The sequence below is a fragment of the Haemaphysalis longicornis genome, unplaced genomic scaffold (genome assembly GCF_048455015.1).
Source record: "Haemaphysalis longicornis isolate Haplotype H1 unplaced genomic scaffold, Haemaphysalis longicornis Haplotype H1 scaffold_9, whole genome shotgun sequence".
NCBI classification, from domain to species: Eukaryota; Metazoa; Arthropoda; class Arachnida; order Ixodida; family Ixodidae; genus Haemaphysalis; species Haemaphysalis longicornis.
Genome location: NW_027526460.1, coordinates 36,705,791 through 36,731,885, shown reverse-complemented (window position 1 = coordinate 36,731,885; position 26,095 = coordinate 36,705,791). Strand labels below are relative to the sequence as shown.

At 47.9% G+C, this 26,095-nt stretch overlaps 2 protein-coding genes across 2 annotated transcripts in view; one reads left to right on the top strand and one right to left on the bottom strand.

The window, feature by feature from the left end:
- The window catches only part of LOC144152669 (uncharacterized), a 539,910-nt gene that overhangs the window by 37,883 nt on the left and 475,932 nt on the right, over positions 1 to 26,095 (top strand). The gene's annotated exons all lie outside the window — the stretch shown is intronic.
- Ss (aryl hydrocarbon receptor spineless) overlaps positions 1 to 26,095 on the bottom strand; it is a 160,725-nt gene that overhangs the window by 34,023 nt on the left and 100,607 nt on the right. Inside the window, exons 3-4 of the mRNA XM_077683628.1 lie at positions 12,741 to 12,841; positions 2,103 to 2,192 (exon numbers count right to left, since the gene is read on the bottom strand). Coding sequence (XP_077539754.1) covers positions 2,103 to 2,192; positions 12,741 to 12,841 — 191 coding nt within the window. The remainder of the gene's footprint in view (positions 1 to 2,102; positions 2,193 to 12,740; positions 12,842 to 26,095) is intronic.

The window sequence follows — 26,095 nt, the reverse complement described above, 5'->3', positions numbered from 1 at the left end:
ACACGCTTCGTCAGCGCGACATATCGGCCGATACCCGTTGTACGGTAAGTCCCCCCGCAAGCACGCCCGCGCACTGGCGCCGCAAGCAGTGCCCTCCCTCTCGGCGCTGACGCACGCCCGACGCGTGAGCGGGGAAGGGGCGCGGTTGTGGGGGCGCGTTAATTGCGTCCGCAGACAGGCCCTAATTGATGTCGCTCGTGATGAACGGCCCCACGGTCCGGCGAGCACCGCCGTAGAACGCCCCCTGTTGTCGCCGTTGACCCCCTCCCCACCGCCACGCAAGCGCGCGCGGAACAAGCAACGACTCTCGGAGCGCTGCCGAGGCTCGCGCGCGCGCGCGCGTGTGTTCCGTGCGAACGTCGTTCGTCGATGTCGTCCATTCAGAAAGCATCAGCGTCGTCCGGCGTGGCTTTACCCTCGCCAGCGCAACCGCTTCGGGGCTGCTGCTGCTGCTGGCGTTGTTGCCGTTGTGTTATGCCGCCGATGGCGCCGTCGAGTGACCGCCATCGCCAGGTGGCTGAAATCATTCTTCTCTCCCCCCCGCGCGCTCTCTCTCGCCTTCCTGATTTTTTTTCTTTTCCCATCGATTTCTGGCCTCGCTTTCTCTCTGTTCCTTCTGAATTCCTTCCTTAATACCTGCGCTCCTATCTGTCCCGTCGTCAACGCTAGAGAATCGAGCGTTCGGGGAGCAAGCCTTTGGGAACGTCTGCTCAGCGTCGGATTGTACCTTGGTGGTGGCTCCACCGGCGGGTTCTAGATATAGTCATTTTTATGCTGTAGTCGTGTTTATCGCACTAAGCATTGCGGCTGTCTTAATGTGAGATGCCCTGCCACAAAGAAGCAACCCTGCCTTTTCAGATAAATTTTTACTTGGCAAAAGCACTGCTTTCCTCAGCAAACAACCTTACATGCATTAATTGCGCACATTCGCAGAAAAGTGACTGCAAGTGCAATACTAACATCGTTGCAGCGTGTGAGAATGGGGTGACATGACGTTGCTTTTTTTGAGGAGAGGGGTTGCGAGAACAGCAAATTAATGACCTTGATGAGCGTCCTGATTGTCACTGCCATTTGCGATCCCCTTTTCTGTTTCTGGCATTTACGAAATGAGCCCATCTACCTTACGATGAGCCCATCTACCTTTGCGATGACTTTTATCACTGAAAGAAAGTAAAGACACCAGTCAAGCCGCTAGCACTACTTTAAAAGCGAAGCTTTCAATGCCTAATTGATGGCAACGTAGTTACGTCAAAACTCACTGCAGGAAAGCCAACTTTACACTATGGGTTTTCAGAAAGGAAACATGATGATGATGATAAAACGCGAAGCTTTATTCGAGACTAGACTGCAGGAAGGCCAATTGTACACAAAATGCACTGCAGGAAAGCCAACACAAAAAAAAAGCTTCCCGTGGTCTGAATTGAACCTTGTTCCCTCGCGTTATGAAGCCGACGTCTATCCGATTGCGCCATCATCACTTCCTTTGGGTTCTTTGCGCGGGCGTTGGCTTTGGACTTTGCCTGAGTTGAAGTGGACTTTGGCTTTGGACTTCGGTAGTTTGGATTTTGGACTTTGGAAGCGTAGATTTAGGGCTTTGATTTTTTAGACACAACTGTCGTTTTCGAAATGAAAGAAAAATTTAGTTTGATTTAATTTAATTTGTTGTAATTTAATTTACTGCAACTTTTCGCTGGCGGTTCCTTTCTGCATTTTCAGTTTTCACCGCAGAATAATTGTGCCAATTGGAAAGCATCCTTTACAGGGAAACTTCGGCGCAACTTTATTTCCGGTAACTCCCATAGGCATTATAATTGTTCTGCGCCAGAAAAAGCACCACGGTTGTTTCCCCGAAGTTAAAAGGAATAGAAAGGGCAGTGTTTTTAAATAAAATTCAAAGCAAACAAATATCAACGCGTCTACAAAAGGCTATGCTGATTTCCGTTTTCGTTTGCTTTAAGCTGACCCTGCAAGTGATTTTTAAGGTGCTCGCGAAACACACCCAGTAAGAGAGTCGGGTGTACAAAATAGGTCTTAAGCAACGAAAGTGATATGCTATTACTGGGGCCTTTTTGCGCGCTACACTTCTGGGTCCTGATGCTTACCTGATGAAAGCCCAGGTACGTTTCAACCGTGTGCGACGCGTAGAAGACTTCTCCGTCACAGGTAAGGATGAGAAGGAAACCGTTGAGGGCCTGCGAAGAACGACCGGCACAATCACAACACTGATATTTCTCGGGGCGAAAGAGAAAGTGCAAGTACATCAGCGGTGAGGATTACACCATTAACGCAGCATGGAGTTTTAAACAGCGGCACTCACCTAAGTTAAAACGTCTGTATGTCTTTTCTATGCCTCGAGAATATGTGCTTGGGTAGTTTTTAACTTAGGAATGAAAATTCATTTTTTTTTTGCTCGGGGACCAACGTTTCCGAGTTCATATATGAGTGCTGTGTTTATATCAGCATCGTGTCACATAGTCGATCCCGCTTATATCGAACTTTAAAGGGATCGCAGAATGGCTCGATATATCGATACTTCGATGTACAAAATATTTTTTTCTTGCATAGGATTTCCAAGGGGATGTTGGGACTGTTGGATACATACAATAGTTTGATATATCTGGGTTCGATATATCCGAGATCGACTGTATAACCGACCTGTTTAGCCGTGAGTGCGAATAAACTTTAGTAGTTCATACAGAAGTTTGGTATGCGATACGCGGCGGAAGTTGGGTTGGTAAGCCTTTTTTAACAGTCTGAGTTCACAATTCATTTTTAGCTGAATTAATGACAAGTTTAACGATGATATGTTCCAGTGAAATAAATTGGCGGATAATCGAAAGGATTTGTAACGTCCTGTTGCGTATATATACAGAGAGCATTAGCTATTTTTTCGTCGTTTGGTAATTAGAATTAGTTTCGTAACAGTTTTCGGCGCAAAGTGGCAAGGGCTGTGCACTCTGCGCACGCATACGAGTGGATGCGTTAGGAGTGTCATCGGGACCGGCGGACATAATTCTGGTCAATTTTTAGAATGTCTTCCTTTTGGTGTAACATAAATTCATAGAAAACTCGAGGATGTGAAGTAATCCACACTGGCCACTTTTTTTGTGTAATTGTGTCCGCTCAGGGGAGTCTGCGGTGATGAGATCCGCGTGTCTTCAACAACCACAACTGACCTTCCAAGTGAACCTGGAAATCGCTCAATGTTTGTGCCCGCGGGAAAGTGTTTTTTTTTTCCTGCATTCTACCACCTGAACTAAAATGCGCGTTTACAGCTCACCCGCACTCCTTGACATACGGATATCGCCTGTGAAGAGGGACTTACTTCTCTTTCCTGCGAATACCTAACCTAGTAGCTACTACGATCGACAACCTTATTCAACCTTACGTCTAAACGCTTTTAGCCTTCTCCAATTTCCGTTAGCCTTTCCTCGTAATATTTCACTAGCATTTTACCTTTTCCAAATGCATGGTTTCCAACGACGACCCAACTCAGACAACCTTAATGAGTTTGCTGTAACATCTTTACCTAGCGCATTTAGCTTACGCTGCATTTGTTTTAACAGTGTACTGACTTAAATAACCGCTGAATTAAATGACCGCTAAATAACACCGGTAAATTACATATGTCAAGGGTACGAGGTCTGCAATTTATCTGCCATATCTCTGTTCATCCCTCCCACGTGATGACGAGGTTGTTTTAGCACGAGGACGCGGGTTCGATTCCCAGCCGCGGCGGCCGCCTTTCTGATGGAGGCGAAAAGAAAAAACGCCCGTGTGTGCGAGATTTTGGCGGACGTTAAAGGTCCCCAGGTGGCCAAAATTAATCCGGAGCCCTCCACTGCGGCGCGCCTCACCGCTGGCGCCAGCGTTGTGTCGGTGCGTTAAACCCTACAATCAATTTACAAGTTTTTTTTTCTCCGGTGTATCACAGACTTCACACGCCTCACTGTCTGCCATTCTGATAAAATAGGAGTAAGCTGTAAATTTAAAAAAATGGATTATGGGTACACGCGAGAAATAAAATCTCGAGAGCTTCTGAATAGCGTGTATAATTTTTCCGTAGGGCGGAGCAATCTGCGGGTTAATTCGTTTAGAAAAAGGTAAAATTGGTAACGGGAACCTTCATATTAGGAATTGCGCTGGAAGACTTCAATATTTGTACATGAGGAATTCTGGGAAATTCAACTTCAAGGGTTGAATTGCGGTATAATAAAGCGTAATCACAACTCTGCAGTTGATGTACGCAATAAGAACGTTAATGTCGGATGCGACAGCTGAATTACTGCATCGGTGGCGCTAGCCACGCAATCAGCGCGGAGAACAACTGGTATAATCCAAATAACTGTTGGTGGAAACTAATGGTGTAACATATTCTGAAGTAAGTAACCATGGGAGATAGAGAGAGACACCGATCTTTAATGAAGTCTGGCGAAGTTAGCCGAGCTAAAATGCCTAACTTGCGATGCCAGATGATGACGTGATAAATACTATGGGGATGATGTTTAAGAAGTTGATGCGCACAGAGGCGTTAAGTTATTTACAGAGACTGGTCTAGACCTGTGTGTGGCAGGTACGTGATCATAGCTTTTGAGGCTCGTAAAGCACGTTTGGGACATGCCCACGGCCCTAAAACGTCCTTTAATTGAATGTCCACGGAAAGCAGCAGTCCCAAAGACACTGCAAAGACACCTTTGTGCACTAAATCGAGCACACTCACAAAGCATATGCTGGAGATCTCCTCGCACATTGCAGTGTGGGCAGAGTGGCGACGTAGCTCGTTTCAACTTCAAGAGGAAGTTGCGCGTGTATGCGACATTCAACCGCATTCGATGTAGAATTGATTCGACCCCCTTCGAGAGTCCAGGTTGCATTTTGAATTCGCAGTCTGGATCAATCGAAGATGGCCGCGCGTAACGACGAGATACGTCATCCCAGGTTGCTCGCTGCATTTTCCATGCCACGCTAGATGCAAGGACAGATGCATCTTTCCTGGAGAAGGGTATGGATATTTCCGATGCACGATGGTTATGCGCAATGGATGCAGCAATGTCCGCCTTCATGTTGCCAGTTATCCCACAATAGGCAGTAAGTAACCATGGGTATAAAGAATTCAATGTGGAAGGAAATCACCGTATAAGATTTGTGCGTGACTTTTCCGATCAAAATAGCATACCCTCATCGGAAACTTTTTTGCCCGTTTCCTTCGCGATTCCCAACTGAGTATACTGGGCGATTTTTTTTTTAACGCGCTTGTTACGTCGAATCTACTCGACTTCCGCCAGTATAAATATTCGCTCGGAGCGGAATAAATTTAGAGCTGTAACACAGCCCGGAGATATTTACTTTTTCGCCGCGAACGCCTTGAAGCGCATGTCGTAAAAGAAGGGTGTTAAAATTAAAAGTAAAGAAATCGTTTAAGTGGAATGTCTTAATCTCCAGCGTTCCGTCTTCTTATCTTGGCTACGCGTATACAATCACGGGCGAAGGTATTCGCGTTGAACCGACGTGCACCCTGTCATGTGAATGGTAGCCTCTACAAGGTCGTAAAAATCTTACTTCAGGAATCGCCACTGCTAGCCGGACGGCGAAACGATGTTTCGGTTCAATGATCACGAAGCCACGAGACACCGGTCGCCGCGTAACCAATACCCCCTCGTTAATTTACAAGGCAACCAAACGGCAGGGCGGAATCTTTATTTGCTGATACGCGATGCTTTCGACGCAATTTGGGCTACTCGTGTTCCTGTCCGGAAAACTAGGCGCGTCAGCAGTAAAGGAAATTTAGGCTGGCTGGCTGAAAAATATTGGAGGGTGCAATTCCAGAGGTGCATTCGAGTTTAGCGCGCTGACCCGCGCTTGTCTTCATTACGTTGTTTTCCTAGCGGTTAGTTGACTTTCCCAGAACTCACTAGGTTAGAACGTAATTATTTCCCATGACAGGAACTAAGGTAGAAAGCTAGGCCAGTTGTTTTATGGTTTTTGAAGTGTGAACCAGTGGTAAGACGCTACTCAAGAGGGGGAAGATGGCGAAAAGCAAAAACACCCTTGTGTACGAGATATCGGCGCACGATAAAGATCCTCAGGTGGTCAAAATTAATGCGGAGCCCTCCACTACGGCGCGCCTCATCGCCTGCGTTGCGTCGGCGCGTTAAACCCTACAATCAATCAATCAAGAGGGGGAAGACACACACACACGGCACTGGACTTACAACTGATTTATTGAACAATACTAAATACATTTTTTTTTCCCTTGCGCAGGCGCAGATTATTCCACACCCTCCGCATACAAGGAGGTAATGCGAAGCACAATACCAGTGTCACACGTGTTGCAGTCCGCTAAAAAAAGCTATTTCTGTATATGTGATTACAACAGTGGGTTCACTGTTACATTTTTTACCGTGTTTATGTACCATGAAGGCTTCGATTATCTCTTGTTTCTAGTTCGTCGCACCATGCCTCACTATGGACACGCTTTTCAGATTCGGGGTTCAACGACATTGACGCACATGTTCCGCCAAGTTGATGCCCCCTGCCCCAAGTTTCTGCCCAAGTTTTGCTCGGGTATTATTACGCATGATGAAGTAACGAACAAGACCAGAGTTTACATGTTATAGGGGCAAACTCGTTTCTTGCACTGTGCTCTTGTTGATGGTCCAAGCGGCCCTGTGCTGTGGATCATGAACAAATACGCGATATAGAAGGGAGCATTCAAAAGGGGCGCCGGAGCATGTATTGGGGCGGATAATAAACTGTCTTGACTACAGCCAAGTAACCTACTGCCCGAATATTTAAAACTACTTGTCCATAACTATAAAGATGGTTCGCGACTCGCAACCATCTTACATACCCTGACTTTGCACTCTGAGTATATGGTGTCCCTCGAAATACGTGACGCTATATATATACACTCGCTAGCTTAAAGATTCAAATGTTTACCTAAAAGGACGCAAACAGCCCCTTTTTAATGACATAGCACACCAAATATCTGAAAAGCATAAAGTTTCACGCTGTATTTAGTATAATGTCAAGCAACCTTCGTTCAGTTTGACCGTCAAAATTGAAAATAAAAACTTCGCGACTGTCACTCTCATTTCTTGGTGAATCATGAACATCGGCCAGTAAAGAAACAAGCAATGCACAAAAAACACCAAAGAAAATAATGCCCGTCTGCTGTCGAAATTAAGGACCATACACCGGCGAGTTGATGCGAATAAATTTCCCCTTTTTCAAAAAGAACTCACGAATTACGGAGTGTAATCCCCTCTTTCTTGTGCCCCTAATTCCTTTTTTCTAAGGTTACATTACACCGTCACGCGCTTCATTTATTCACGAATGTGAGAAAATGAGTGTTACGACGCGTCACCAAAAATAAGCTGCACGCAAGCACGCGGCATGCAGCCTTCGTATAGAGGGTTTGAGTCTCTGTGCACACGGCTCAATAAACGCGCGCAACCCTCTTCAAGATCGACGACACTCATTGGGACCGTCTGTACAGACGGCCGGCCGTCGGGAAGCGCGCTTCTGTTCGTTCCATTGATTCCCCATTGGACGGCACCGAGTCCCGCCGGAGAGCGAGTGAGAATGAAGGAGTGGGGAGGTCGGAACAAAGAAAACGGGGAAAATACGGGAAGCGGGTGAGCTGGACGGGAGGTGGGGAGGGAATCTAGGGAAGCATTCAGGGCAGAGCCCCATCGAGAAAAAAAACTCCAGAAAACGGGCAAAAATGCGAGAGCATGAGGAAGAAGAGGGAAATAGGGAAAGGTGGTTCGAGGGTGGGCGGGCAAAGCTAGGGAGCGCTCGTCCTTCTTTCCCCAGAAGCGAGAAGAGAAGGGGAGGGAAGGGAAATACAACAACGGTAGAGGGTGAGAGGGGCGCATAAGGGGAGGGAGGAGAGAAGACAAAGGAAGCTGGGCGACCCCGCCCCCTGCGCGCACCCGGCGTTGGAGACTCGGCCTATACAGATCGATCCGAACCCTGGCTGCCCACACCACGGCAGCCACCGCGCCACCTCGACGACGACGGGTCGGAGCGACGACCCGGGAGCGTTCAACATCTCGACGCGCGCATATGCTCCCGTGCGTTCTCCCCCCGCCGTCTCCGCCACCGCGGCGGGTTGTGTATGTGGTTATGGGCTTGCGTCCGTGCCCCGTTTTGCCGTGCAGGCCTTGAAAAAAGAAACAAGGAGGTGCGGAGACAGGAGTCGTGTTTTTTGTTGTTGTTGTTGTTTACGTGGATTTTGCGATTTCCTAGTAAACGCTGGCTCTTGTTTTGCAAACTGCGTCCGGGGGATAAACTGAACAAATGATATACCTACACGCCGAGTAAGAGCTATCGAAGCCCATACGTCCCAAATGCGCACCCAAAAGACGTGCTGTCGACAGGCAGCGTCCGTAAATGTACACACGCTCAGCGCTCTAAGTATGTTTGTATTCCTTTAGACCAGACCAGACTCTATAGCAATGTTTTGCTATCGATTTTCTTTTCCTTGTTTCGTAACTCCCTTCTTTTCACCGAATTTCTGCCGTTTTATTTTTCCTTATCTCGTTCGACTCCCACCCGCCGACGCGAACATCTCTGCTGGGCATGCCTACGTGTGCTCTATGCACGCTGTCGTAACCTGCGTAGATCGGGTGGACATTTCCTCGATGTCTTTCTTCTAAGCTCCCTTCTCTGCTTGCTGTCCGAACCTCCCACTCCGGTGTTATCCTTTCTTTTTCTTCTACGTACGAACCTTCGCTACGTCCTCAGTCGGCAGCAGTGGCGATCTTTGCGGGGCAACCCAGACAATCGCTACCCCTCCCTTGGGCGACCGCCTACAAGTATGAATACGACGACAAACACAAAAGCACGCTCGCAGGGAAAGACATCCTGCCGTTCCCGACTGCCGCTAGACCCGGCGACGGTCTATGTACGAGCGCTCTGTGGGGGCGGGTATGGGACATTCGGCGATAGAGAGCACTGATTGAGACGTATGCCGACGATCCTGTCTTCCCGTGTTCAGGCCCGCGTAGCTTTCTTTCGCTTCTGAGGTGCTGGTCGGTTTCTGTGTTCGGTGTTCAGCTGTTTTTCCCGGTGAGGCACTTGTTTCCTTTTCAGCTGTTTTTGCCGCACTTCTCAGGACATGCCCAATACTACGCTCCTTTGTTTCTCTGTGTTCGCCGTACGGTGTGCGCTGGTGCCATATTTGGAGGTGCCATATTTGGTGCCATATTCTGAAGGTCGTGGGTTCGGATCCCACCTGGCAGGCATTTTTTCTCCACTTTCTTTCCAAATTCTTCATCTCTTTCAGTGGCCCACCACATCCCCCCCTTTACTGCCAACCTTTATTTCTATATATATATATATATATATATATATATATATATATATATATATATATATATATATATATATATATATATATATATATATATATATATATATATATATATATATATATAAACAGAAATAAAGTTTGGCAGTCAAAAAAACCTCGGAAAGCAAAGTGGAGGATATGGTAGGTCATTGAAACAGATGAAGAATTTGGAAAGAAAGAAAGCGGAGAAAAAGCGCCCGCCAGGTGAGATGTATATATATATATATATATATATATATATATATATATATATATATATATATATATATATATATATATATATATATATATATATATATATATAGAAAACAAGAAAAGGAAACTTGGAACAAGGTGGAAACGACGATTGTTGCCAACGTTTCAGCAAACAGACTTGCCTTCGTCATGGCAGGCAAGTCTCTTTGCTGAAACGTTGGCAAGAATCGTGGTTTCTACCTTGTTCGAAGTTTTCTCTTGTTTTCTATATATATTTATGTATATATATATATGTATGTATATATATATATGTAGGTATATATCTATATCTATATATATATATATATATATATATATATATATATATATATATATATGTGTGTGTGTGTGTGTGTGTGTGTGTGTGTGTAATATGACCATGAATTATTCGAGACGAGTGGAAAGAACATAAAAAGTAGAACACACCTCTGTGTGTTCGCTTATCTACGTAAGTACGCCACCTTGCCGCCGCTATTAATTTCAAGGCGCTTTTACTTTCCGCAGTGCTACACGAGCCTGAGCGCCTTCGTCGGTCATCGTGCTTTCACAAAGCTTCGGAGGCTCCAAAAGCCCCGTCTACGGTTTTTTTTTTTTCTTCCCTTCGCGATGTGCTGTCTTAATTTTCTCTCCTCTGCTTCAGACACCTCGACGACCGCTTTCGTTCTGTCCGGCGCCATAAAATTTCCCGACTCGTGGACCGCAGCCCGGGAGCTACGGCGACGGTGACACCGGTCATAAATAAGCGCCTGCAGGCACACAAGTGGAGCTTAGGCGCGCAAGTACGCTCCCTCCCTTTTTTTGTTCGTTTTATTCTACCTGTACTTAGATACGTATGGTGTCGCTGCGGTGTAAAAGAAGGCCCATATGCGACGTTTTAGAGAGAGGGAAAAAAAGAAATAATAAGCGGGTCGGAAGCTATCCGGATGTATGTCCCAGAAAAAAGAATTAACGAAAGCTTAGCCCGCGGGAGGTTTACACCAGCTTACACACCTTCTTTGCTACCGTTGGTTATTGCCTTTTTATGCATATCGTAGCCGGTTGCCAGTGGCCTTAAAAGCCGTACGCCTATTAACCATCCTGGGTGAAGATGACAAATTAATTTCTAGTCTAAGGAGCGCTCGTTTGGAAAGTGTCCGGACCAGCAAAGCAGCGGTCACTGCTTTAGTTCAGTGACCTAGCGCAACGCCGAAGCCACAGTGACTGAGCAGCTAAGGTGTTGCGCTGAAGCACGAGGTCGAGGTGGCTTGTGGTTGCCGTTCGATTTTCTCCTGACTTGAGGGCAAATCAAACACACGAATGTACAGTATTAGCCTTCTGCTCGCCCCTGTTAATGATGGTGCAGCATAGGTGTAGAAAGCGACAATTGTTTTAATCGAACAGATTTAGGGGAAATCCCCACGGTGGAGTAAGTTTCTGCAAAGGAAAGTTTGACATCCACCTAAATGTAGCCAAACGGCTACAAAGGAAAGATACAGCTTTCTCAGAAACTTCGCAGGTGAAGAAAAATTCGTCCTGGGTACATTTAGGTGGTTGTCAAACTTTCCTTTGCAGCGACAATTGTTTTGCAGCGAAGCTATTTATGGCTATTATGGCTACAGTTCGTGCGTTTTGTTCTTCTGCGTCAACAAAAAAACTGCCCTCCTTTTATGCGCGCTCTAGTGTGTAGCTAGTTTCCTCCGGCTCCTCCAAAGTGGCGGTTGTCATCCAGAATTGAGAACAATCCCGAGGCTCCACGTGCTTTAAAGCGCGAGGCGTTCCATAGCACGCTTTGTAAGCCGGCAGTAGTGAGAGGTGGCCATCTCTCCGAGTCTCCATTGTCCTTGAAGCGCAAGGCGTTCCATTGCACGCTCTTCGGGCCGGCAGTAGTGAAATGTGGCCGTCACCATCAGTACAACACATTAAGGGAGCGGATGAATGCAGCCAAGCGGGTGAACACGAAATCCACCATCGCCGTCAGCTATCCCGATATACGGCGGCAGGAAAGAGCAACGGCGCGACGCGTAGGAGAGAAATCGAAGCTATTCGAAAGCGTGAGGCGGGACCGAATCGCAAAGCAAATCGCGTCAAGTGGCAATAGGACGAAGCCCTTTGAGAACGCGATGTGGAAGCAAAGCGTCCCTTGTGTACAACTGAACACTAATGCGTTCGCATTCAGAACGCGTCAAAAGTACTCATGTGTCCTCAGACAATCCTCGCACCGTAAGTGAGTTGTGGTGACACTACAGCGCTGTGGTCGTAGTCGGTGACTTTAATGCGGACATGTCTGAACCCAAAAGGTGTACGCGTTTCTTGTTGGAGACGTTTGGTTAGCGATGCCACACCAATCTGGCCCAACCGACCACCCAGCGGAGTATGTGCACCCATTTGACATTATCCAAGAATGTGTCAGCATTTGCGCGTATGCCGACCAGTGCACATCATAGCGAAAACAAAGCCATTGTGACCGTCGTTACTAAGTGACAATGAGGGACGCAAAAAAACTTCTTGGGGCACTTAAGTCTGCCTGCGCGCCTCGAAGGCGAAGCCTGGCGTACTAATGTAATGGGAACTTTTTGTATGCACCTCTAGCCGTCAGCACAGCATGCAGTCGCACTGTTTTGCTGTCCTCGAACCCTTCTAATTCACCTTTATAACCTTACTTAACCCATCTTATTCCACCTTGATTCACACAAATCCTATTAATCAACGTTATTAATCATTAATATCAATCAATATTTAATCATTAATTTGCTTTGGTAATCATAATCACCTCCCATACACGGCTGACATGGCTTAGTTCGCTTCTGGCGTTGGGTTTTCTTTTTTGTACCATTCCTGTCGATGCCGGGGTTGTTTGAAGGTCATCCTCCAATTAAACATATATGGCTTTCGTCTTTACAACAATTTTCCTACTAATATGTTTTATTAGTGGTAAACCACCTTACCAGGCATTAATGGCATTGATCTTTTTTGCATTTTGTTTCTCAATTTTTTAGGTATCACGGCCACGCAGAAAATTACTTAAACCGTACTTACGCAAGCAATACAACCCGGTGAAAATCGCAAAAGGTACTAAACTGCCGAGGCAGACCCAAATTCTCCACGTGATCGGTTGGACATTGCGGGTCCGCAAGCATCGTAAGTGTGCGTCAAGCAGTGTGCCACGCACCTGCAGGATGAGATCTCCCTCGACGAGTGACTCGATGTACAGCAGCTCCCGGCTTTTGTGCTGGTGGCCGTCGTGCCTCTCCAGGTTCCGGTGTAACGATGCTGTGGGGAGAGACAGAGAAAGTGGAAAGAGGGAGTGAAGTGCATGTTTCGCTGCTTGAGACAGAGTTCTAGCAGATTAGGGGCGGAATTTTCAGTGGTCTCCGTTTCAGAAATGGCCATTTCGCGTCCGTTTCCATCGTGATACAGTGCACTTGAGAAGTCTCTGATCAATGACATGCACAAAAACCGCCTTGCTTGCGCTGCGTCACATCCGGGTCATCTATTTGCAGCCAATCAGGGCTCGCTCAAAATGGACACCTTGAAGCGGACATGAAATGGAGAAAACTGAGGATTCCGTCCCAGTCAAAAAAATCTGGCCTGAGTTCAGGTTATGCAGGACGGAACCGGAACCATTCATTGGTTCTGCTAGAACTTTCTACTAGTATTGGAAACAGAACTGAAAAACACTGAAATGGCATCAACCAAGCTGGCTACACAGAAAATCATAAATTAAAATACGTATCTATATACAAAAGGTTTAATTATTAGGCAATACATGAAAACAATTCGGGGAAGCTTGCGCTCACGCGCAAGGCATGAATGGCAAAACTATAGGTGAACATTGATGGACACACAATTAAGCTTCTTTGTTTATTCCATAGCGCTAGTAGTCGTCGTCTTCGCGAGTGGTGGGCACAAAGTCGCTGCGTGGACGCTGTCACGCGAAGGGCTGTGCTACAATACTGAGCGCATGCGCACGACGACACGAAGGCTTGCTCTTGTGTACGAACGAACCGAGAGGTGCAACCTATGACGTGGCTTATCGTTCGAGCAGGCGTTGCGACGATTACGGCGTGGCCCTTTCTACGAACGCTTTCCGTTGTACAGCGGCTATTGCGACAGCTGCGCAGCACCGAACTTACGGGCAGTGACAACAGCTCCGCTGTTAAGAGTGGTAAGTGAGCCGCACCATCGTTTCGGGCTGCCGAGTACGAGTGAGCGTAAGCGCCACTCGTGCTCAGAAGCTTAACTCACCACTCGCGTCGGTTCCCGCTTACCACTCACTATGAGCGCCACTCACCACGCGTGAGTGGAGAGTGGCGCTCGAGAGTGGTACTGGTCACTCGTGAGTGGTACCGGCTGACACTTATCACGGGCCATTGCTATCACAGAAGCTCACATTCTATACTTTTGCAAAAAATAACGTTGCTACTGAGAAAAAATATTTAAAAGAATGTCTGGTGTAAATCAGGGAGAAATGTAAATAAAGTAAGGAGGATCGAAAGACGATCCTTAACATGTGTTTACTTGAGAAATGGTTTAAAAGAATATGGTAAATAATAATTATGCGCAAAATAACTATAACAGGAACACAGACACACTCTTTAGAAAAATTGTTCTCAGGGATCTTAAAGAAAAATAAATCAATAAAACGGGATCGACGAACCATACTTAATATATAATTACGGGGGAAATCGTTTTGAAGGAATTGAGTCCATTAATGATTATGGGTAACAAGGGCAGTAGGGACATCGACAAACCTGTAATTGATTTCCACTGTTCACTTTTTTTTTCGGTCAATCATTGGCACGCCAGAATTTGTCTTAGTGCCGAAATCACCCTGCAGTGAAGCATACGGGTGCCTAACTGTCGGTGTGCTGATATGTGCGCGCACCCAAAGGCTGTGTGAAAATAAACGAATAAAAACGTGTTATTCTATTCCTTACGTTCCGTATATTTCATATTGTGTTATAATTGATTTTTTGCTTTATTCGACATTTCGTTATCGCAATTTTTATTTGGGAAATTGGTGGCAGCGAAGTCATTTCTTTATAGCGAATCTGTATATCGCTCGTTCGTATGCATTTCTTCTCGTCGTGGTCCGTCAGCACGATTGTTCAGCAGAATACGCTTCGCGGCAAAGCCAAATTTCGCCAAATCTCGACACACGGACGTTATTACTTTTTGAAGCCGTCAGAAAACGGCTGCAGTAGCAGGGACCAGAGCGGCATCCTTGGGATCATCATCACAACGCCTTAGCCACTGAGCTACTACTGCGGGTTAACCACAAACCTAATTAATACGGTTCAATTGCAATCACTCGACAGCCAGATGAGCTGCTTAGCGCTGCTTCTCTATCAGTAACCATCGTGCACGACGGCTTTCATCGGCTTGCAGCCATGCTGTTTTTTTGTTCCGTCGTCTTCCATCACTGCATTTGGGGTTTTTTTCACCCGCCGCGGTGGCTCAGTGGCTAAGGCGTTGCGCTGCTGAGCACGAGGTCGCGGGTTCGATTCCCGGCCGCGGCGGCCGCTTTTCTGATGGAGGCGAAAAGCAAAAACGCCCGTGTGTACGAGATTTCGGCGCACGATAAAGATCCCCAGGTGGTCAAAATTAATCCGGAGCCCTCCACTACGGCGCGCCTCATCGCCTGCGTTGCGTCGGCGCGTTAAACCCCCACAATCAATCAATCAAATCATTTGGGGTTTTACCAAACACGGGCCAAGAGCCATCGATTTGTTGTTCGTCCAAACGAGAAGAGGATTGGCGTGGTCGGTAATTGTAAGGGTTGCAAATTTTGCAATGCTTTTAAGATGCAAACGCTCGCGAGCTGCCTGCGCCAACGCCGGCGATACCATGACGTGGCGAAGTTGCGTTTTATGCCCGACGCCGGTGCTAATGGCCGCCCGCCGCGCAAAGACGCTTCGTCACGCCTGTCTAGACTGCCAGTTGCGTTCACTCGCAGACGATGCTTCAGCTGTATCGCCTTTTGGGCGGTCGGGATACCCTCGTTCCCCTGGTTCGATTTCTGGCTGTTTTGCGTAGTTTCCTTTCTGGTAACCCGGTGTAAATTGTTGGCAATACCTTCCGCGATGGGTGCGGGAGTTGTGCGGATATGTGTAGCCGGGACAGATACGTGGTTCAGGCGTTTCCTGTGGGCCAAGCGACGACTGATATCCTTCGGTGGTGCTGAACAGTTTCCGTCGGTATTCGCTGCCCCCTGAACTGCGGGGGAAAGAACTTTCCTGCTGTTCAGAACCTTCGAAAGGTGACAGCTGGTTAGGTTTACCATTTCCAAACCCGATGTTGGCGGGCAAATCGGCCACAACAAAAACGTCGCGGCTGCAGTGCGCGTGCTAGTCGGTGTTTGCATCAGTCGCAGTGGTGATGGAGGAGAACGCAGCGGAAGGACGACTTGGAGGACATGTTCTGGGACTTGTGCGTTGACTAATGATGATGATGATACAAGGAGTTTCCAGTGGAAGTTGTGTGCTGCCAGCTGCCTCGGTGAGTGTCAGCATGGAACCAAGATTGCCGGTAAGCTTACCATTTAAACCGTCATCTTCCTCTGAATTGAAATAGTGTATAATCCGCTCATGGAAAATTAATAATAGCCACAATAGCTGCGGCAAACGGTTAGGAACATAGCAAGATTTTTCTGGTTGCCCTTTGTGTAACTTGCTGCGCTTCGTGTTCCGTGACCGCGTTAACATATATCAGCAAATAGCGGCGTCAGAAGTTCGTAAGTTGTTGTAACTGCAGCAGAGCCGTTTGTATCCTTGGTTATTCTAAAACTGGTTACTGCGGTGTAAAATGGCTCTCACAAACTCTCGCCGATATTTTTATACATACGGACGTATGGAATATGTATACTTCGCGAAGCGCCAGCGATAACGGCGGTGAAGCTGGAATGCGGACAAGTTGGGCCTTGAGTACAACGTCATTGCGCCAGGTGAAGTGCTTCGTGAGCAGAGCGCAGACGCTTCATCACCGGTGTCCAGACCATAGAGTTTCATACTAATATACACTAGAGGGAAATCTGGCGCCACTGTCTAGAGGAGCCGCGATTCAGCGAGCGTTCCGTCATATACCGGGCAGGCACGTTCCACTTGTCCTTGGCATGGCTGAAAAAAAGCAACAGTATTACAGTAGAATTTTCATAAAATTTGTTTTACTATTACGAAATTGAACCTTCAAAAATATTAATTTGTCAGTGATTATGTAGAAGCTTCATGCACAATGAACAAGAAAAAAATGTTACCCTTTTTTGTTGAGTTTGGCTTCGAGACAAATAAGAAGCCTTATGGCTAGCTAAGCCAAGTAGGCGAGGAACGTCGCTAGCGTCAATGGGGCCGCCCACGGAGGCCCGCGACTGCAGCGACAGATTTCCCTCTAGTATATATTAGCAGAGTCCTTCAAACTCTGATGTTAGTATGAAACTCTATGGTCCAGACAGCCGGTGGCTTTGCGCGCCTTCGTTTGCAGGCTGCTGCTTTCTTAGCAGCACCGCTTCGCAAACGCGAGCGCTCCTGCATGAGGGCTTTTAAAGAGGAAATTTTTTCCTGGGTTACTTGAAACACGAAATTTTTGCTGTGTCCGTCCGTCCGTCCGTCCATCTGTCTGTCTGTGCGATTGAGTGAGTGCAAGTGGAGAGATCGAGTAACCAGCGTGAGAGCGCTGGAGCGCTTGAGAAATAAAATTCAGTTGTTAGGGTGCGCTCGTCCTAGTTTTTTCTTCCTTGTCCTTGTATATTTTGCAATATCGCTGCCATGGGAGGCTTAGTCAGTGCTACTGCGTAGAAGCTTCACGACACAACGTGCATTTCCGTGAAGCTGCATTAAAAACAAGTCGTATCTCTTGATCGCGGGACCCGTGTCGCCATCTTTTGGAAGCGCGGGACAACTTGTGGCGCTTTCGAAACAAACGAGAAATGAGTGAAGGATATAAGGCGCGTTCGGTGCATCGAAATCTGTGTCGGTTTCGTGGCTCGGTCGGTTGTGCGCCGGGCACCTTGCGTTCCGCCCGCGGCGTCATGGGTTCGAAACCGGGCGCCGGAAACTGTTATTTCTTCCTGGCTGCGGACGCGGACTACGACAAGGCGCGCATGCGGACTACGACAGCGCACGCCAACGCCGCGTGACATTGTGAGTTACTAAAATGCTATGCATTTAAAAATGTTTTTTTTTGTGTGTGTGTGTGTGTGTGAATGCGAGTGAGTATCGTCCAGTTTTTCCCAGATATATGATTGCGAGCAAAGGTCGCTGTGGGCTGTACAGTGCCCTGCCTGTCTATTAGTGCGCCCGACATTTCGTTAGATGACAGCTGCGTATGGGAAATTTACGTTCATAGTTTCATGCCGTCCGCCTTCCAAACCGGAAACCTCCCCTACAGGAAGTTTTCGAGCTGTAAAGCGGAAGGCGTCCCCACTAAGAGCAACTGGTGTTGTCACGGCGAACGTAGGTGCGCTGCATGCATATGCGCGTCGACAGCGTTATAGTAGAGTGGGAAAACCAGTCCGGTATGGTACCGGGAGGCCATCTATTCAAAATAGTAAACACCCGTAATAGTCATAATCATTCATAACACAGACTGCATCACACACCCCTTATCGTAACGGTGGCACCCTGCACCCCTTGTATGCGCGATGCCTACGGCACACGTTCAAAAGTACTTCAGGTAGCTCCTTCGTTGACTGAACTTATTTGTGAACACGGCTCGTGCGGGAGCCTAAACGTCTTTCACTGTTTGGTCACTGCGTTATTAGAATGCACCCTCTTGACGGCGTCCGTCCAATCCTCAAATTAAAGTTCGTGGTTCCTCGCTATAGCATTCAAACTGTTCGTTAAAAATGAATCTGCAACCCTTCAGATATGCGTCTTCACTCTTTCCTTCACATCTGGAAGCATTGTCAAAGCTGTAGTTATCAACAGCACGGAGCGGAAGTGCGTGATTTACTCACCGCAGCATAACTATCCGCCTTTCGTGTTTGCATTGCCTTAGGGCTTTTTTTCTTAAGCGGCTATCCAATGCGTTTATTGCTGCAACAAAAAGGAAGATGCCGATAGCCACTGCATTGCTGTAGTGACGCAATTCGAGTGCTCAAAGAACGCCAAGGCTCGGGAAAGAGCGAAAACTATTTTGAGCAGGTTATCATATGAGCATAGAGCACTAATTTTTGGCTGAGGTACTTTGCGGCCCCCTTATCTAAGTACTGGATGTGTTTGTTGACTACGTTCTGAAAGCATTTAAGATTCCTAAAAAAGATGAAAAAAGTGTTGCAGGGTCCGTTCAAGAGCCTGCGGGACCAATCGGCCCAGCATCTCGGCTACGCACCGCGAGATGGTGACAGCTATCGGCTTTAACCATCGCGGCATGCCTTTCGCTGTTCCCTACGAGCAGTGCGCGCCTGCGCAGAACGGGCGGGAAATGCACGAGAGAAAGGCAACAAAAGAACGGAAACCCGCTGGCCGGTGGTCGTATGCGGACGTAATATACCCTATCTACATCTTTTACACCGCCCGGGAAAGGGGGTGCGCGCTCGGAGGCGCACAGGAGTGGGAGAGGGGGCTGGATAGTAGAGCGGCCGCAACGCACCGCCGCTGACGGGCAGCTGTCGACGAGGGGAATCGGAATGGGGTTGCCCGAATCGACGCTGCTACTAATGAGCTTTAATGGCGTCAGAGGGGACGGAAACCGGGGGGTGGGAACAGCGGTTTCGGACAGGAGGGGAAATCGGAGGGGAAGCGGCTGCGCAGGCGATGTGTATCGACGCAGCCATTCGGACAGGTGGTAGGTAGGTAGCTGGGTATGCGCGCTCGGCGGAGGCGGCCATGCGCGTCCGTCGGAGAGAGGGCCATTCCCTCTCCACTGTCCCCACCCGACGGGAGTCGCGAAGGAGTCGACGCGCGAGTATTTTCGTTCTTATTCCGTCTTTGCTTGCGCCGCTAATTTGAAACAAGGGTTTAGTTGTTACGTCGTCAAATAGCACGATTGCCGCAGGAATGCTTCGGGTTTTCTGCGAAAAAAAAGTGAGCGGCAGTGGCAATACCTGAATCCTATTTAATTCGCATCTTCGGGTGCGAGATAAAGAGGTAAACAAAGGGCTTTCAGGCAGGTTAACGCCGTCATAGTACTACTCGGGAAAGGACGGGGTTACGGAGGAGAGAAAAGGCCTAACAGGACAGAATGGATAAGAACAAAAAGTTGTGTTTTACAAAGTTCGGAACGTTCTTGATTAAGCAGTCAGAAGAGCACGGTGTTATTCTAAATGACGCCAATGCCTTTTGGACAATCAAACAACGCCGTTAGTTCTTGCGTTGAGACGACGAAGACGGCCAAGAGACTAGAAGGACCTTTGACGCTACCGCTCCTGGTCTGAGACATTCAATTATCTACGTCAGACGTCACGTTGATTGTATGTGAGCGGGACCCTTTAGCAGCAGGCGTTCTACTTTCACGATATCCAGCGATTCGTATTTGTCGCTGTAAGGTGTACCGCCCACTCGAAAGAGGTACGCCTTTGAAGCTAGAAAAACTTCCGCGGCGACCAGAGACTTTGGACCAACGTCTGTGTCCTAGTGCAACGTACCAAGCGGATTATTTGTCTGGGACTATTATCATTGCAGGGTTTGCTCCGCATTATAACTGTGCCGTGGGGCGCAAAGTCGAGTCCCCACCATGCATTTTTAACAAGAGAATTGTTTTTGTTATCTAGCGCACCTCCCCCCCCCCTCCATTTCGACGCCGCTGCCTCCCCCCCCCCCTTAAAAAAAAGCAGTGCCCTTCCACTCTGTGAAGAAGGACGACCAGCAAAGCTGTGGTGCCGAGCCTCAACGTGAGCGACCATATGCTTTGACCGGGTCGGCGTGCACGAAGCAAAACACGTTTGTTTTTAATTTGCGATTGACCATACTTCCTGGTTAATTAATTGAATGAAACTTTGACGAACTGGAGTTTTATTTCAGTGGACAAACATGAGACAGTCCGTTTCCTTCACGTAGAAGCCCACGTGGAATTCTCGTCTGCTTCTATGAGAAAACGAGAATTCCACAATATTGACAAATTCACTGTGAACTATGTAATTTTGAAAGATACATAAAACTGGGCGTAATGTTAGAGTAATCTTAGCGACTACTTGTAATATAACTTGTTTCCGTATAGTTGCAACAAACAAGAGTTACGCTATGTTCAGACTACCAACGTAACAGCCATATCGTGCGCTATGGACGTAAAAAAACGGCGTTTCATGCAGTTGGGTTGGCTGATACGTCAAATGACGTCATTATTTACATATATTACGACAGTTGCGACAACAGTCTGAACCCGGCCTTAGAGCCACTTTCTGTAATGATACTCCTTCCGAAGATGAACGTGCTTCAGTGTGCAACGGTCAATGTGGGAAAGTCATCTTATAAAGACCTAGCTTACAACACGTCTTTAAAGTCGGCTTCACATATAAGGACAAGTGTATAGCTGGGAAGACATTTTTAGGAGAAATTCAAGCCGTCTTAAAATATTGCCGCGAACTTTGCATTGGGTTTGTTTGTTTTATTTTTTACCACCCGGCTGCGCCGGTCTGTGTTATCTGTGTGCCAAGTGAAGCGCTTCTTCCATTCTTTATTTCTATGCCGCACATGTTATCTGCTTTGATATGGGGAGCGTTTCGAACTAACGTCAACAGTCTAGAATAATCTTCTTTGATCTACAGTGTTCTGAATGAAATCGACGGTTCGAGAAACACTCGCGTCCAAAGATAAATTCCCGCAGAATAGACGCCGCGGTATTCAACTCGCCGACGCTCGCTTGCGCACGTCACTTTGTTGACTGCTGCTTCGCCGCCTGTGTATTCTTTGAGTTGTTAGGGTAGCACAAGTTCGCTCCAATGAACTTGTTTTCCTTGAAGACAACTGCGTCGTCTTTGGCTTCGTGACAATATGAAGGCTTAGGGCTTTTTCATTTTTACAGCGAAGCTGTGTGAGCTAGCATCCAGCAGGTTATCTCCGGCAATAGAGCGATGTAGACAAGAATAGCACGCGAGCGTAGCACCACGTTGCAGTGCCCACTCCAATCACCGGGATCGTAAAACTGTGCGCCGCACCTTCAGCGTATGGGAAAAACTTATGAAGAATAAAGAAAAGTCTTACGGTCCTATATTTTAAGACGGCTTATATTCCCCCCATAATGTCTTTCTAGCAATGCATAACGCTTAAAGGTGAAGCCGGCTTTAGAAGAATCGTTGTAAGCTTTTTTTTTTTTTAAGATGGCTTTCCCACATTGAGGGTCGCACGGTTAAGCACGCCCATCTTCGGAGGGAGTATCATTGCAGAAAGTGGCTCTAACTCTTCTGTATTGAAACTATCCCGAAACAATTTATATGGGAAGTAGCCGCTAAGATACTCTAACATTAGGCCGAGTGTTATGTATCTTTCAAAATTACATTGTTGACGGTGAAGTTGTCAATATTATAGAATTCTCGTTTGCTCTCAATACGTAGGCTTCTACGGGAGGGGAACAGGCAGCCCCTGTTTGCCCACTAGAATAAAATTAGTTAGTCAAAGTTTCACTCAGGTAATTAACCAGGAATTGTGCTCAATGGCAAATTACAAACAAACGTGTTTTGCTTCGTGCACCCCTTGGAACACGACCCGGTCAAAGCCTATGGTCGCTCACGTTGAGGCTCGGCATCCCAGCTTTGCTGATCATGCTTCCTCACAGAGTGGAAGGGCACTACATTCTTTATTTTTCCCATCCGCTGAATGTGTGGCGCACAGTTTTAAGATACCGGGAATTTGAGTGGGCGCCGCAACGTGGCGCTATACGCTCGCGTGCGACTCTTGTCCACATCGCTTTGTTGCCGGAGATAATCTGCTGGATCCTAGCCATAGACAGCTTTGCTGTAAAAAAAAACACATTAATAGAATAAGAATGTAGTAGACATCAGCGCTTCGCCACATGTGTTTTTTTCGCGGTGATGCCATTGATTTCACTCCTGATGTCACTCCTCCTGAAATGAAGTAATGTCTCGGAGAGCAAATGACTTCAGCTCGTGTTCGCGTGAGCGAGCCTACTCCGCCACGCCGCCAGACTGTATAAAATCACAGCATTGCGCTCGTCGCGTCTTTGCTCAAAGAAATCATCGATTGCAGGCTAGGGGACTCTTCGATTGGCCAACGTCGCCCCTCTGCCACCGAGCAAGGGAGGGAGCGCATGGCAGAAAGTACGCGGCGTGGATTGCGCGCCTCGCGAGAGCCCGCGTGTAATTAGCATAGGAGGACTCGGCGCGGTACAGCACCTCCGCCGCGCAGAAGGGACGCCAGGCCACGCCTCCATCAGGCCGGAGCTAAGCCGGAGCAGACACCGAGAAAAGGGGCGCCGCCGCAGCGCCAATCCACTGTTTCTTTTTCATCGCGGTTTGTTTGTTTGTTCTTCCTCTAACGTGTAAGTGGGCATTACCGCCTCCCTGCAATGCCTTGCCTGGAGTCCCTTTTATTTCTGCCCATGTCGTCGTGCCGCTCTGGGGACGTTTTGTTCCCAGGTCCCTCTCGGCCGGTCGGCGGTCAGCCGGGTGCCTGGCCGGCCGCCGCCGGGAGAGTGATGGATTGCTTCCCAATTGGCGCGTGCAACGCTCACTCGGCACAGTCCAGCGACCCTCGTCGTCTCTGCGGGCAGCAACGCGAGAATGCAACCGCGGTGCCATCACGGGTACCAGCTGGAACAGCATGGAACCGCGTTTCAACGCCCGGTTACACAGAGAAGCGCGCGCGTGGAGGCAGTGTATACAGAAAGGTCGTTCGTCGGGACACAAGGTAAAGTGAATTACAGACAAAGCATTGGAACCCAAGGTAAAGCTAACGCAAGGTTTAAGCGATTGAAAAGTCCGTACGCCTATCGAGACAGCATTGACGTTTTCTGACAGATGATCAAATTACCGTCGACAGTTTCGGCGTGACAGGCCGAGTGCTGCGGGGAACATGTGCCAGCGACACTGAGTACCTGACGCAACCTGACGCGAGTTTTAAAAGAAATGATACAGACCCCATTTGGTCTGTTAGGTGCTCGACCTTCGTAAATGCCGCATCGTACAAGACGCTGGCTGCAACGCTCGCGTTGCTCGCGTCCCATTCTGCTGGCCCGTAGTTGGGCAGGTTTAGTGCCTAAAGAGGCGCCTTATAGTAGGCACCAAAGCTCCCTAAAGCCAGCATGTGTAAAGGTAGGACGCAAAATGAGCCTACAAGGAAGGAACTCAGGTATGTCTTATTTATAGCGCGCTTTATTTACCTTTTACAGCGAGGCTGCTTATGGCTAGGGTTTCGTGCAATTATATTTTGCGTGGGCGAAAACTCAGGCCCGGAATTTGAAGCGAAATTGTTTGATTCTGTGCGAAAAATTATAGGTCTTATCACTTGGATTTGCATGTTGAGCAGATTTGGTTATCAACAGGCCCCTTTTTCAAGAACAGTGGATTCTCAGGTAAACAATGGTTTCTCAAAGGTTTCCCGCTGAGCGACCCGCTTCGGCCACGTCTACGTTCGCACCGCCCTTTCTTTGTCGAGGTTCCAAAGGCTAACGTGTGTACTTTCCTCCGTCTCCTCGGGAAGGCGGTCCCGTCGACAAAACAAATTGCCGTTCCACATTTTGAATTTCACTTTTCTTGTGTCGTCAAGGCAGATGCTGCGTGAAATCCGGACTAATCTGGTAATTCACCTTCATAGGGTGGAACGCCCCATAAATGTTTCCATACGCATACGCGTAGAGACATTAACCTGCAGTTTCGCGTGGCTCTCATAAAACATTCATTGAGGAGTGATTATAGCTCAACGTTCACTTGTGAAGGGGTCGGTGTACTCCGAGTCAGAACTGCACCACCAGAAAGCTCATAAGGTTCTCACTTTCTGGACGTCCACCACGGAGGCCCGAGGCAAGCAAGCCGGCAAGCAGACAACGCGAGCGTAAATCTTCCCCGAAACGAACTCGTCGATCCATCTCTGTCCGCACTCCACTCGTGTGATGAGTGTCCGGCGATATGCAACAAAATACAGACCTCCGGGACCTGCGGCGCTTCGCGAGCGAGCCAGGACCACAATCGGCAGTTCCGAGACAAGAGAGAACAAGCGGTTCGGCATCGCGCCGGCAACGGAGGATATCATTTGCGCCCAACCCCGGAATGAGTGTCCGGCGGGGAAACACCTTATACTTTGCCCAGTGCGCCCCTCCCGCTTTCGCGCTGGGAGCGAACGACTGTGGCGCCTCCCCATGCCTCCCCGTCGTCATCATCACCAGCAAGGCCGAGACAGCGAGCTGTAGTTGTCTCTTGGTTCGAACTGGCCCTGCTGTGCCCATCGGCTACCCGTGTACCGTCATTCGGTTCATCTGCGTCGATCTATTTTCTGCATTCAGGGCCGGGCTATTCGGATGTACAAATGGGTGCGGTCCGCCGCGGCCCGAATTATTTAGACCCTCCTTCCTTTTTATTTATCATTTGGCTGTTTCTGCTTTTTTTCTTCGCCAACTCCGTAGCGTTTATTAGGGCGAAAGCCTTATACGTCTCATCAAACCCGAAAATTGAATGCGAAAAGTGACGGCCGCCGCCACCGGCGTCAACATAAATGACACCTATAGAGTCACATCACCTCAGTGCTGGAAACTGCGGAGGGGAGGAGTGCAGACGTACTCTGGCGCTGTTGCTCGGCTTTCGCATTCCCTACTGCACGATCTGCCAAATTTCTTGCTTACTAAGAACGTCAGGTGAAGTTGTTACTCCTGGTAAGCAGTTGCGCGGTGTGAACACGCTTGCCTGTGTCTTCAAGGCCACGTGCACTTTAACGTTGAGTGCAGTGGCTTACACCACGCTTAGAAGGCCCACGTATAATTGCCAAAAGGAAACGCCATGAAACACTGACCGCGGTATCCGGATCTGTTAAACTAGATCATGTTCAAACCTCCCGAAGAAGTCACGTGTTTGTGATGAGTTCTTCAATGATGAGGAAGAAGAAGCGGCCCAGAACGCTGCTGGTGCGGTTTTCGGGTTTCCTGTGCGCTTGATCGAACAGCACAGACCTGTATGCACGGCGAAAGCTATGGAGCGAAATTATGCAGACAGTAATTGCTCAAACATATTTGAGCAATACATTGCGGTGCGCATGAGTTGCTCTGGAAGAGAAATCAGTGCAGCAACTGGTTCCTCGCAATTCATCAAATATAAAGTTCAATTGCGTGTACATTCGAGAGAAAGGCGCATATTTTCACATTTGTTGCTCTATCATTGCCTTCTGGAAAAAAGGAGAGCTTGTAATTTGCTCGGAATTGCGGCGCTTGAGACATCACGTAGGAATTTTGGTGTATCGAAAAGAGGGAGGGATGACAGAAAAACACTCAGCTTTTTAGAAAATCGAAGGCTACAGTTCACATAGAATCGTTATATGGCAAACTTTTACCTTGAGAAATTAACTCAGCGAGAAAACTTTGTAGAAATCTGCACGATTTTTCCGGAACCAGTCGTCAAAACCTGATGTCCACAAAGTCACGCCGAATAGT